Consider the following 12274-nt stretch of genomic DNA (forward strand, 5'->3'; position numbering starts at 1 on the left):
AAATAAGTGTAAAATATTAAGTGCCAGTTAATATTAATAAATGAACTCAGCATGCTGAGTTTACCTGCTCTGACTATACCTGGAATTCCTGGGTCAAATGGCTTTTAAATTTTTAAGGACCTGCCATACTGTTTTCTATAACACCGTACTAATTTACACGCACACCAACAAAGCCCAAGGTTCCCTACCCACACATCCTCATCAGAACAGGGTTTTCAGGGTTTTTGTTATTGTTGTTTGTTGTTTGTAATAGCCATTCTCTCTCTTACTCAAGATCTCTCTAGGTAGCCCAGGCTAGCCTTAAACTCTGAAGCTTCCTGCCTAACTTTCCAAGAACTGGGCCTGGGGTTCCAGGCGTGGACCTTCCATACCTGGTTCAACAACAGCTCCTCCTACAGATGTAGAATCTTACCACAGCTATAACTTGTTTTCCCTGGCGATCGGTGATGGTCATTCGTGTCTTTGAGAAACGTCGCTTCAACTCCCACCCCATTTTCCAATCAGGTTGTTTGGTTTTCTTATTATTAAGTTCTTTGAATTTCTTACGTCTTGGGGAGTTAACCCCTTATCACGTAGTTCTCCAGTATATCAGTCTTAATTTGCTTCCTATTGCTGTGATAAAACACTCTGGGGAGGGAAGGATTTACTTAGAACTTTCAGGCTACATACACTCCATGGCCAAGGAAAATCAAGACAGGAACTCAAGGCGGGAACCTGGAGGCGGGAGCTGACGGAGTGCCGTTTCTGGGCTGGCTCCTCAAGGCTTGCTCAGCCTGCTTTCTTATACACCCCAGGATCACCTGTCCAGAATGATATGGCCCGGGCCATCTCACACCAACCGTTAATCAAGGAAATAAAGCACAGGCTTGCCCACCGGTCAGGAAAGTGGCCCATTCACTCAGCTGAAGTTCCTTCTTATTCCCAAAGGACTCTGTCGAGTAGACAGAAAGCTAGACGGAGCACATCCTCCCATTTCAGAGGTGGCTTCTTGGCTGTGTTGATAGTCTCCTTTGCACTGTAGTTTTTTTTTTTTTTGCTTGAAGTAATTTTAATGGTCAAGTTTTGTTATTGCTTTGCCTGTGATTTTGGAGAGCATATTTTTTTTTAAAAAAAAAAAAGACATTTCCCAGAAATATATCAATGATCTTTCCAACTCTCTTCTGGCAGTTTTACAATTTCAGATTTACATTTAAAACCTTAGTTCATTTTGATAGATTTCTGCAGTGTGTGGGGCAGGTCTAATTCTAGTCACTGCATACGGATATCCAGTTTTCCGAGTACTGCCATTGAACACTGTCCAAAGAAACTTTCTAATAGACTTCTTCAAAGAGATACAAGAGCTACCAGGCTTCTAAAAACAGTGACTTTTATGATGCAGGGCCCACAACACATGTCCAGAGGCACAAGGCAAGAGGGCCAGATGAAGCCTGATGTTGACAGGCCAAAAACGTCAGGATGAAAAATGTGTTAATTCCGTGGATGTCGATGGAAGTTTTTCAACAAGGAGCATCAATCTACCATTATTCTCAGGTGCTTTTTGATTGATTGATTGATTGATTGATTGATTGATTGATTTTTGACATGGTCTCATATACACAAGGCTGGCCTCACCTCAAACTGCCTGTGCAGCTGAGGATAACCTTGATATTCTCGCCTCCACACTCCCATTCCCCCATCTCTGAACTTCTGGGATTACAGTCAATCACCAACCAAATCAGGGACTGAACCCAGGGCCTTGTGCATGCTAAGCCAGCACTCTGCCAAGTGAGCTACAGCCCCAAAGCCTTTTCCATGCTTCCGTAGTGACATCAGCCCCAATATTTCACGGTGCCAAATAAAGATTCTATCTCTTGCAGCTGGGTGTGGTCATTTGGCTAAGTTCTCATTAATGAATAAAAATGAAATAATGTGGGTTTTGTTGTTGTCGGTTTTGTTTGTTTTTGTTTAAAAAAAAAACAACTCTCACTATATAACCTAAATAGATCGAGCTCTGCCTCCTAAAGACTAGGATTACAAGGATGTGCCCCCATGCCTGGCTTTTTTTTTTTTTAAGGTAAAGTAAGAATTCATGTCTTCACTGCCACCAAGCCTCAAGGAGCATTACCCTGGAGCAATCATAATCACTGATGGCATAGCCTGCTTAGAACAATTCGGGTGACCAGACAAGAGAGGAAATAATTGAGTATAGTTGCTCATTCCTCTAATCCCAACACACAGGAGTCTGCAGGCTCAAGAGTCCAGTCTGAGCTTCAAGGTTAGTCTAGGCTACATAGCAAGACTCTCTCTTAAAAGGAGAGAAGCTGGAGAGATGGCTCAGCAGTTAAAAGCACTTACTGCACCATCTGGGGGACTAGAGGTCAGATCCTAGCCCCATGCCAAACAAATCGGAGTCCTGCGCTCTCCTAGAATTTCGGTTCTAAGGGTGGCAGAGGCAGGAGGGTAATTGGGAGCTTGATGACTTCTAGCCTAGTCAAGCGATCACTGGCCCTGGGTTGAGGAAGAGACCCTGCCCTAAAGGAATAGTGGAGCATACACAAAGCCCTGGGTGCAGCCAAGTCGGGTGGCACACACCTGTGACTCCAGCATTTGTGTGCTGGAGTCAGGAAGATTAGGAATTCAAGGTCATCTGTAGCTACCTAGAGAGCTCAAGACAACCCAAAACAACAACAACGACAACAAAATCTCAAAATTTCAAAAGCCTTGCTAAGGGGGTTGGAGAAACGGCTCTGTGAGTAGGAGTTCAGATCCCAGCACTTGCTCAAAGATCTGGGTGTGGTTATGCACTCCTGTAACCCCAAGGCTGTGGTGCAGAGACAGGAGGATTCCTGTGACTTATTGGTCACCAGCCTGGCTCTGGGTTCAGCGAGAGGCCCAGTTTTAAAGGAATAAGGTAAAGAATAATAGAACGAGAAACCTGGCACCCTCCTCTGGCCTCCACAAAGGGACACACATATACATCAGAAAATAAACACATAAAATAGTCATTGTTTAATGCCTAGATTTAGAAGAATGGAAATAAACAAGGTGCAGTGACACATACATGTTTTTGGAAAGCTGAGGCAGGGAGGCTGAGTTCAAGGGCTGCCTGGGTTACATGGGAATAATCTGCCAAAAAATTAATAAGGAATCATCGGAAGTGGAACAGAGAAAGGACCCGGTAAACGTTACAAAAGCAGTGTCCTTGGGTCTTGACAACTGACCAGTGAGAGAAGACTGCAATTTGAAGGTTCACAGAGGCAGATCATAATGACGGTGGTAACAGAAACAGGTGAGCAGGCTGGAGGGAGGCAATCATAAATCAGTTCTGAGTGTGCCGAGTTGAGATGCTGCAGGATGTCTGGGTGGAGGTGTAAATCGGACAGCTGGAAACCCACTTACAGAGCGTGACTTCAGTCTTTGCATAAGAGTTACAAAGGGAGGAAGAGATACGTGGAAGTGAAGAGTATGGGCCTGTAGAAATTACTCATCCTTGCACACTGAGAGATAAATCATGTTCTGGGGAACAAGATAAAAACCTGTACAGGTCCTCGTCTATTGTGCACACTACCCTCCCACCAATAAGCCTCTGCTTCAACAAGCTCTACCCGACAGCTAAAGGCCTTCAAGTAGGGAGCTTTTCGCTTTCTCAAAAATTGGACAACATCTTAAAGTTCCTCACGAGGTCATCTTGATTTGCACACAGGTATCCGTTATGACATGCTTTAAGGATTACTTTTCTGCACATTGTCTTCATCTTTCTTTTAAGTTAGCTACACCTAAGACTTTCTAGGGCATCTGGGAGGGGGTAGGATAAGCTATATATTAAATTAAATAAATAAGTTATACATTAAATGACTGCAGCAGTTCCCCTTCTATCTGCTGTGGTCAAGATAGTAAATAAAAAATAGCAAATAAATTTATTCTTAAAAAATATCCTGCCAGGCTATGGTGGCGCATGCCTTTAATCCCAGCACTGAGGAGGCAGAGGCAGGCAGATCTCTGTGAGTTCAAGGCCAGCCTGGTCTACAAGAGCTAGTTCCAGGACAGCCTCATAAGCTACAGAAAAACCCTGTCTCGAAAAAAAAAAAAAAAACCGTTGACTGTAACCACATGAAACCGTTTTTCAGACTGGCCAAACACCTGGTTGTGCAGTTGTCATGCCAAGTCTGGAGCCCTGGGAGGAGATAGTTAAAATTCGGTGACCTGTGTTTCTGCTGAGGTTATGTGGCAGAGACGCCACCGAAAGTTTTGCGTCTTACACCAGGCTGTTGCCCAGAGACCCGAGGAACCGCCCGAGTGAGCTGGTGCGTGCGATGGCGCAACCTTGACGCTGGAACCCACCGGGAGTCCCCGGCCACCTAAGAGTTAAAAGTTCTGCTAGAGTCCTATGCGTGCACGCGAGGAGACTTTCTCATTCACCCACTCCTTTGTCTCTGCACCGAAGCAAGTTTCACCTCACGGAAGCACACAGGACCCTTGGAAAAAAGGATTTCCCGCAGGAGGGAGAGGGGATCGTCCCTGGCACAAAGCGGAAGGCGGGCACTCTCGTCCACCGACCGGGGTGAAAACACCGCGGCGTTCCATGAACACCACGAGGCCCGGACGGTAGGCAGCGTGGAGAAGCCCTGGAGGGTCTCTCTCGAGCCGCACCTCCGCCTACACTGGGCACTACTTCCGTTATCCAGGACGGGAAGCGACCGAGCGACAGGATTGGCCGACAGCCGCACGCCCCGCGGCCTCGGGAGAGCCCCGCCTGCCCGTCTCACTCCCCTGGCGGTGCCTCTAGGAGGGCGGGGCCTGGGAAAGTCGGGGGCCCCGAGTCTCAGGGCTCTGATTGGTCGTAATCTCGGGGGCGGGGCGATATGGGCGGGGCCGGAGCTCCTTTCTAGGCTGCAGCCTCCGGCGCGCCTCCAGCGTTGCATCATCTCCAGCCAGCAGCAGGTCTGAAAGAAGGCTGGGCGCGGCGCGGTGGGCTCTGCCTCGGTTTCAGCCCACAGCCCACCTCTCTCCTCATCTTTCTAGAAATTGTTCCTGTAGGGACTCACAGAGTAACGGAGCCGCAGCTGGCGCAGGCCCCTGTCTCCGCCTGATCCATTCATTGGAAGCCGATCTTTTCTCCGAGTCCAAGTTCCTTGCGTGCTGCAGCTTGGAGCGGCGGGCAGCGACATGGAGAAGAGCAGCGAGACCAACGGCTACCTCGACAGCACCCAGGCAGAGCCTGCAGCCGGGCCCCGCACGCCCGAGCCGGCGGCTGGCAAAACGCAACGGTGCGCTGGCTTTTTTCGGCGCCAGGCGCTGGTGTTGCTCACTGTGTCGGGGGTGTTGGTGGGCGCCGGCATGGGCGCGGCGCTGCGGGGGCTGCAGCTCACCCCCACTCAGATCACCTACCTGGCCTTCCCCGGCGAGATGCTACTCCGCATGCTGCGCATGATCATCCTGCCGCTGGTGGTTTGCAGTCTGGTGTCGGGCGCCGCCTCCCTGGATGCCAGCTCCCTCGGGCGTCTGGGCGGCATCGCGGTGGCTTACTTCGGCCTCACCACGCTGAGCGCCTCTGCACTCGCGGTCGCCTTGGCGTTCATCATCAAGCCAGGGGCGGGCGCGCAGACCCTCCAGTCCAGCAGCCTGGGACTGGATGACTCGGGGTCTCCTCCGGTCTCCAAAGAGACGGTGGACTCTTTCCTCGACTTACTCAGGTAAAGTTCTCCGCCACGTACACTCACATCACCTAGAGTTAATTCAGCTACTGCTGTCCTTTAACGTGAAATATCAAAATTGCTCCCCCGGGCTGCATGCTAGTCACACCTTTAAAGACTGGAGGCCACAGCTTTTGGCTGGAACCAGTCTTCCGTTAGGTCTACTCTTTAGACATGGGCTGCTCTCACTAATTTTTTTTTTTTAATTGTACCCATCATGACTCGAAAGTCTTCATTTTTCTCCCCGACAGTACCTCAAAGCGTCTGGCACATTGAGTGACATTTGCCTGTGGAGCCATTTCAGTCTGAGGCTTCTCTGCCCTTGGTCTGTGAAGGAAGTTGGCAATTTTCTGCAGAATTGTGGATGTGTCCAATAATAATAAACCTGGAGCTAGTTATGTGGGGCCCGTTGCCCAGATACATAACTCTCCCTTCGGCTTGGGACAGGTTGGTGACTCCGTCAGGACAGGTGTCTAACATTGTTTCTTTGTAGGAAGGTGTGAGATCCAGAAGGTTAAGAGTCAAGTCTTCACTTAGCTTTGCTGGGTTTTTGTTTTGTTTTGTTTTGTTTTACTCGGAGGTTGTATTTCATCCCTAGATGATGTGGTGTAGTTTCCAGAGCTTCACCTCTGTGTTTCTACACTAATCCAAAGTTCACAGATGGGGAAACAGCAGCCTGCAGGCGTTTACTTATCCAACCCGGTCCATTTGAGTGAGGAGTCCAGCTGGCTCCCCTACCAGATTTTTGAGTTTTAGTGGTATGTTTTGTCTTGAGTCACTGCTGAGGTGTTGAGAACCAGAAAACTCTGGGCCAGCGACTTGCCTCTCCCCTGTTTCCATGTCTTCATCTGGAAAATGTGACAACTGTCTACCACTTAGGAAAGTGATTGTTCATCTAAAACAAAATTTAAAAGCTTGAGACATGGTATTGAGAGAAAAAAATCTGATGAGAAGGACCAAAAAATTCTTGCAAATAGAGCAAGTGGAGGTAGCCTATGGGGATGTCAAAGGGATTGGAGCCTTTGGTCCCCGCCAGGCAGCTCGATAGTCTGGGAGTTTTAAGGGTTGAGGAGTAACTACAGTTACTTCTGGGTTAGAGGTTGAGACCTGCTGAAATCCAGAGCCCCTTTGGCTTGTATCAGGGAGGAAAGGCAATTGTGGGGGGGGGGGTCCCAGGATTCTTTTTTTTAAATGATCTGTGGCCCAGAATGTTCATCTGTGCATCTCTTGGTAATTCACAGCGAACCTTCAGAATGTTCTTTCATCTCTGCAAAAGTAACTGACCAGAAATTGGGGCCTCGAGGCATGAAATACACCTCATTGCCATCAGAGAAAGGACTTCTAGTGCTTTACTGCTGTGGTTTTAGACCCAAGTCCTTCAGCTCCTGCTTTCTAAGGGGATGGTGACCCAGTGCCATGGCTTAAGGGTCAATAAGGGTCAATGTAGGTGTAACTTCTCAGTGACAAGGGCCACACCCGGCACAGAGAAGCGTGGAAGCACTTTCTCTGGCCTGTGAGGGTGGAATAGTGCTTTCTAAGATTTCTCCCAACTAGCTCCACTCGATCAGGGCAGGACAGGAGGTACAACCCTGCTTCCAGTCTAGGAAACTGAGCCGAACATTAGGGATGAGAGGGCTCTCATGGAGACAGAGGCCCATGGAGGACACTCAGGAGGCAGAGGCCAGAGCATCTCCAGCGTTGAGACCAGCCTGGGCTACTAGTGAAATCTTTTTTTTTTTCATAAATACACAATTTTATTTACTATTTTCAGGGGAAACTTAGGCATTAAACGGTAAGCTGATAAAATACGGATACCTAAAAAAGTATAAAAGTATAAATATCCCCTTAGAATTTTAGTGAATTAAATTTTAATATCATTAAATTAAAAAACAAAAACCCCCACAAGCCTATCTATTGTCAAGGTCATAAATCAAACAATGCTAACTGTCCAGCGCTCCCCAGAGTAGTCCCCATGGCCAACAGCAGAACCACTGCCCCCAGGGCTGCTGAGCCCAATCAACCCAACCGAAAGGTTTTTATGAATCATTTAAGCCAAACATTTAACAACATACAACAGACCTTAGGAAAAGACGAGGTCAGTCCTAGATGCTGGAGAACTCGATTAATCAGTTACTGGCAGAGGAGAAGGAAGAGGGCCTAGGCAAGAAGTTTCTGGAAGCATCTGAAACAGTGTTAGAGGCTCTGACCAGCACACGGGCAGCCATGGTGGTCAGTTTGCACAGCTCCCTTGGGAAGTCAGGGGTCAAGAAGCACAGAGCTTGCTTGCTTGGGCCAAGTTTATGGCCTGCTACATCTCCTAACCAGCTAAGAAAGGTCTGTCTCAAAGCCAGCAGGCGCAGCCTCTACAGGAACCTTGGCAGCTCCAATGTCATGTCAGGTGGACAGAGCCCATGCAGGTTGTGCAGTCTCAAACACTCCAGAAATACAAGAGAACTGCATAGTTATACGAGGAAATGACAGCCAGTGAGAAGGAGACATGTTTGCGCTGTAAACATCCTGAATGTTCAACATGACCTGGAGTGTCAGCTCCAGAAGCCAGGTGGACAGGCTTCCCGCCCCAGCCTCCATCCCAGGCACAGAAATGATCAAAAGCAGGTTTCTTCTCACAGCCATGCTTTCTGCACATGGCGGTTCACTTTGTCTTGGGGAAAGAAAATCATTTCTTCAGCTGTCAGTACTGCTCACATCCTTGAGCCCTGTTCTTGCAAAATCTTGGCTTTCTCGCTCGGCTCACTGGTTGTTCCATACGGGGTGTTGTGCAGCTCCTTGGAGACCACACAGAGGAACTCAGCCTGGTCTTCATTTCCATAGTTGTAGGAGGAGCCAATGCTGACCAGCTGCTCAAACTTCCAGCCGTCTGACATGGTTGACACCATCTGTGTGAGCTCCTCCTCCTGGCACTGCAGCACACGGTACACATGCTTCACTGACATCTGTGATGTTTTGCTGTCTCGTTCTCTGATTTTATCCTTTACAAGTTTTATTAGTGAGGTGATATTGTAAAACTCTGCTTCCTCCAACACGCCTTCCTCTGCAAGGTCTTTGTTAATAACCAGCTTTCCGTGTCTCAAGTAGTTCAGCACAGGTCCGAAGTAGGTGGGATCTCTGTCAATTAAATAGGCACCCGTTTCATCCTTGTCAGAGTCTAGGTCGGGGTCCGCCTGGCACAAGCGGTACAGGAAAGACTTCGGATCTCGGCACAGTGTCTGCCGGGTGGTGAGGAAGTAGGTGCCGCCGACATTAAGCCGGACCCACTTGGATACGCCACTGGGGCCCAGGGCACCGAGCCCAGCGCTGCAGTGGCGGCACAGGCCACCCCCCAGCCCCGCCCCGAGGCCGCTCTGAGCCGGTGGCAGCAGCTCGCAGTGATTCTCCGCCATGATCCCAACAAGCCCCGCCACTACTAGTGAAATCTTAACCAAGAAGAGGGGTTTATAGCTCTGTGGGAGAGGGCTTGTCTGGCATGCTGAAGGCCCTGAGTTTGACCCTCCTCACCAGGGATGGGGGGCTTAGGAGAACAATGGGTCTTGTGCCCCGTGGTTCCTGGCCGTTTATCTTGCTCATTCCCCAAGGCAGAGTGTATGATAAAGGTATTACGTGGCTGGTCTAATGCCACTGTCTCACAGATGTTTGCTGTGAGCAAAAGAGGAACTAAGAAGAGGAACTGCCATTCAGCTAGGTCAGTGCCTATTCCTTCCAACTGGGTCTTTGGATGAAGCACTTGAGTGATGGAACATTTGCTTCTATCTGCTCAGATTTGATTTGATTCCAATATCTTGACAGGAAACAGGCCCAAACCACCTGGAAGTATTTCCTGGGCTTAGGGAGTCTCTAGATCAGTTTTTCCCCCGATTTTTGTTGTTTTGTTTTTGTTTTTAGACAAGATTTCACACACTGGCCCTGGCTATCTAGGAACTCACATAGCTCAGGCTGGCCTCAAGCTTGAGAACACGCGCATGCCTGCTATGATCACCAACACCAGCCCCGCCAGTCTCCCATCCCAGCCCTTCCTCAGCTTCCATCCTCATAGGGGGTGCCAAGATCTGAAGGGAGACATCTTTGTTAACCAGCTCTGAGACAATAAACACCAGGGCTAATAAATCCCTAGCAGATATACATACCATGCCTTATCCTGTTCGGGAGTCTTTGAAGTTCCCACAGACTTAGTAAAGAAGTTTTGAACTTAAATAAAAGGAAATCCTTCTGAAGCAGCAGCAACAGCAAGGAGCAAAAGTTCACGATTTCATATTCTTATAGAGAACGGGGAAATGCGTATACCACCCTTGACAATAGATCAGAAGGACAGACAGCGCCAGGTGTATACAGAAAAAAACGTTTTTGAAGTTTTTCCGCACGGTGCTTGTGGGTCTTTGGCACCCCAGTTGAGCTCTCCATTTGCCAGTCCAGATGTGCTTCACACCTGGTTTCCTGTTTAAGTGAGATATCCAGAGATTCGTACTGTTCTGTGAAGACCTGTCCATTCGCTCTGCCTACGTTTGGCCAGGGTGACTGACTCTCTGGATTGAATGGTACACTCAGCATTTTTGTGTTTGCATTTTGGCCCATAGTGAGACATACTTTTTATAGTACAGCATGTTATATATATATATATATATATATATATATATATATATACTCCCCAGATGCACGTACACAAATCACAGCAAGTTTACAGTAAACACTGTTTTCAGTGTGGTACTTGATCCCTTCTAAAATGTTGCCAATAAATTGATGTTTGTGGCCAACTCATGCGTGAGACACTTTGGTCTAATGCCTGAACAGTGTTCTGCAACTCAAGGCAAATTGGGATCAAACAACAGAAAGAAGAGAGAAATGGAAAGCTACTAGCTACTAGGTAAGAGGAAGAGTCCCAGGGTTAGAAACACAGCTGGCCACGGTGGTGCATGCCTGTAACTCCAGCTGTTGAAAGTAGAGACAGGACAATCGGCTACATAAAACTGTATTTCAAAAAAAAAAAAAAAAACCTATGCTCAGGGAGATCTAGTGCATCTAGAGGTGAGTCCAGAAAGACTGTTTGGTATTTCAGATTCTGGGTCTCAGAACTGCATGTGTGTGCTGCCCAGCGGGGACATACACTAGTCATGTGTAGTTACTTAATGAAATTAGGGCCAGGGAGGTAGCTCAGTTGGTAGAGAGCTTGCCTAGAATTCTAGCATGAAGCCTGGGCTTGACCCCAGCACTGCATAAAGGTAGCATTTGCCTGTGATCCTTGCACTTGGGAGGAGCAAAAGTTCTAGGCCATCCTTAGTGGCATAGTCAAGGCTAGCCTACAATACATGAGATCCTGTCTCAAAATAGAATAATAAATTTACAAGTAAGTAAAATTCCATTCCCTCAGTTGCATTGTTAACTGATTATCAATGTCCAGTCTAGGTGTTTTCAGGTTATTGGCCTCTTATTTGAGGAATTAAAATAAAGGGTTATACTGACCTACAAAGTAGTAAGGAAACTTTATTTGAAAGCCAAGTGATAGTACCAATTAGAAAGAAAACAGCAGGCCACATGAGTGAGGTTACTCAAGGGCCCCGGTTACAATTTGAGACTGCCTTTGGTGGGATTCAAGAGAAAGAAGAGGGGCCTGAAAAATAGCTCAGTAGGTCAAAGCACATACTGAACTCTTGAAGAGTACCAATCTTGGTTCCCGGTAGTCACATCGTAGCCTCCAGCCATCCGAAACTCCTGGTTTAGGGGATCCAATACCCTCTTCTCACCTCTTCAGGCACACATACACACATGCACATAAAATATATTAATAAATCAAATAGAGAAAGAAGAGTTTGGCTGCTAAGGGGCATAGCATGGGTGGCTGTGTTTTAACTGACAGTCTTGATTGACATTAATGGATGGCACTTGGGGCTGTTATGAATAACACAATGTAAACCTTTGTTCCCTGTGCATATTTTCTATAATGTATCTAATTGTAATCATATGCATTCCCAATTAAGCACAGGTATAAGACAGTAAGTAGTTTTCCTTCCTAACAATTCGTGCAAAGGACACGGTTTGTCCTATGCTCATTCACACAAACTAGTTCTGGAGAGACTGGCCCTCCTACCCTCTTACAGGAGGTATTGAAAATACGTTTGAATAGAACCTGTTTGTGTTTGATGTTCATTGAGGGGAGGAGAAACTTAGTCCATTGTTTGTGGTGGCATGTGATATAGCTTGATGCCGGTGGAGAAGGACTTAGGTTGCTAACATTGCCAGGTGCATTGTTCAGAGGCGTGTGTGTACACAGGATATGTAGGTAAAGGGCCTGGGTTGTCAAGCGTATTATTAGATAGAAGTATGCATAGCCCAAATTGAGCGGAGTCCCAGCCTGCAAAGCTATGATTGCCTGCTTCCGGAAGTTTCCAGTAGCCACAGTCACCACTGGGCAATACTCAAACGAATACTCCTACTGGTCAGGGCTGGTCCAGGTAAAGCCACAAAGGGAAGGAGATCAACTTCATGACTCTGGGCCCTGGGAAGGTGAAAAGTCACCTTCAGAATCCTTTGCCGCTCGCTCGGTGTTGAAAGCCCACGAAGTGGGGAGAGCGCCTACAGACGAAGCTTTGAAG

At 47.6% G+C, this 12274-nt stretch overlaps 2 protein-coding genes across 2 annotated transcripts in view; one reads left to right on the forward strand and one right to left on the reverse strand.

Annotated features, from left to right (window-relative positions):
• The first annotated feature begins 4808 nt into the window (after positions 1-4808).
• Slc1a4 (solute carrier family 1 member 4) overlaps positions 4809-12274 on the forward strand; it is a 30358-nt gene continuing 22892 nt past the window's right edge. The window contains exon 1 of the mRNA XM_041669327.1: positions 4809-5672. Within this exon, the coding sequence (XP_041525261.1) occupies positions 5146-5672 (527 nt within the window). The 5' untranslated portion in view covers positions 4809-5145. The remainder of the gene's footprint in view (positions 5673-12274) is intronic.
• LOC121459493 (BTB/POZ domain-containing protein KCTD5-like) lies at positions 8277-9073 on the reverse strand. The gene has a single exon (XM_041669328.1). The coding sequence runs from the start codon at positions 9071-9073 to the stop codon at positions 8375-8377; it is 699 nt and encodes a 232-aa protein (XP_041525262.1). The 3' UTR covers positions 8277-8374.

This window comes from Microtus oregoni, unplaced genomic scaffold (assembly GCF_018167655.1).
Source record: "Microtus oregoni isolate MIOR12 unplaced genomic scaffold, Mior012 000019F_ref0000042, whole genome shotgun sequence".
Classification (NCBI taxonomy): domain Eukaryota; kingdom Metazoa; phylum Chordata; class Mammalia; order Rodentia; family Cricetidae; genus Microtus; species Microtus oregoni.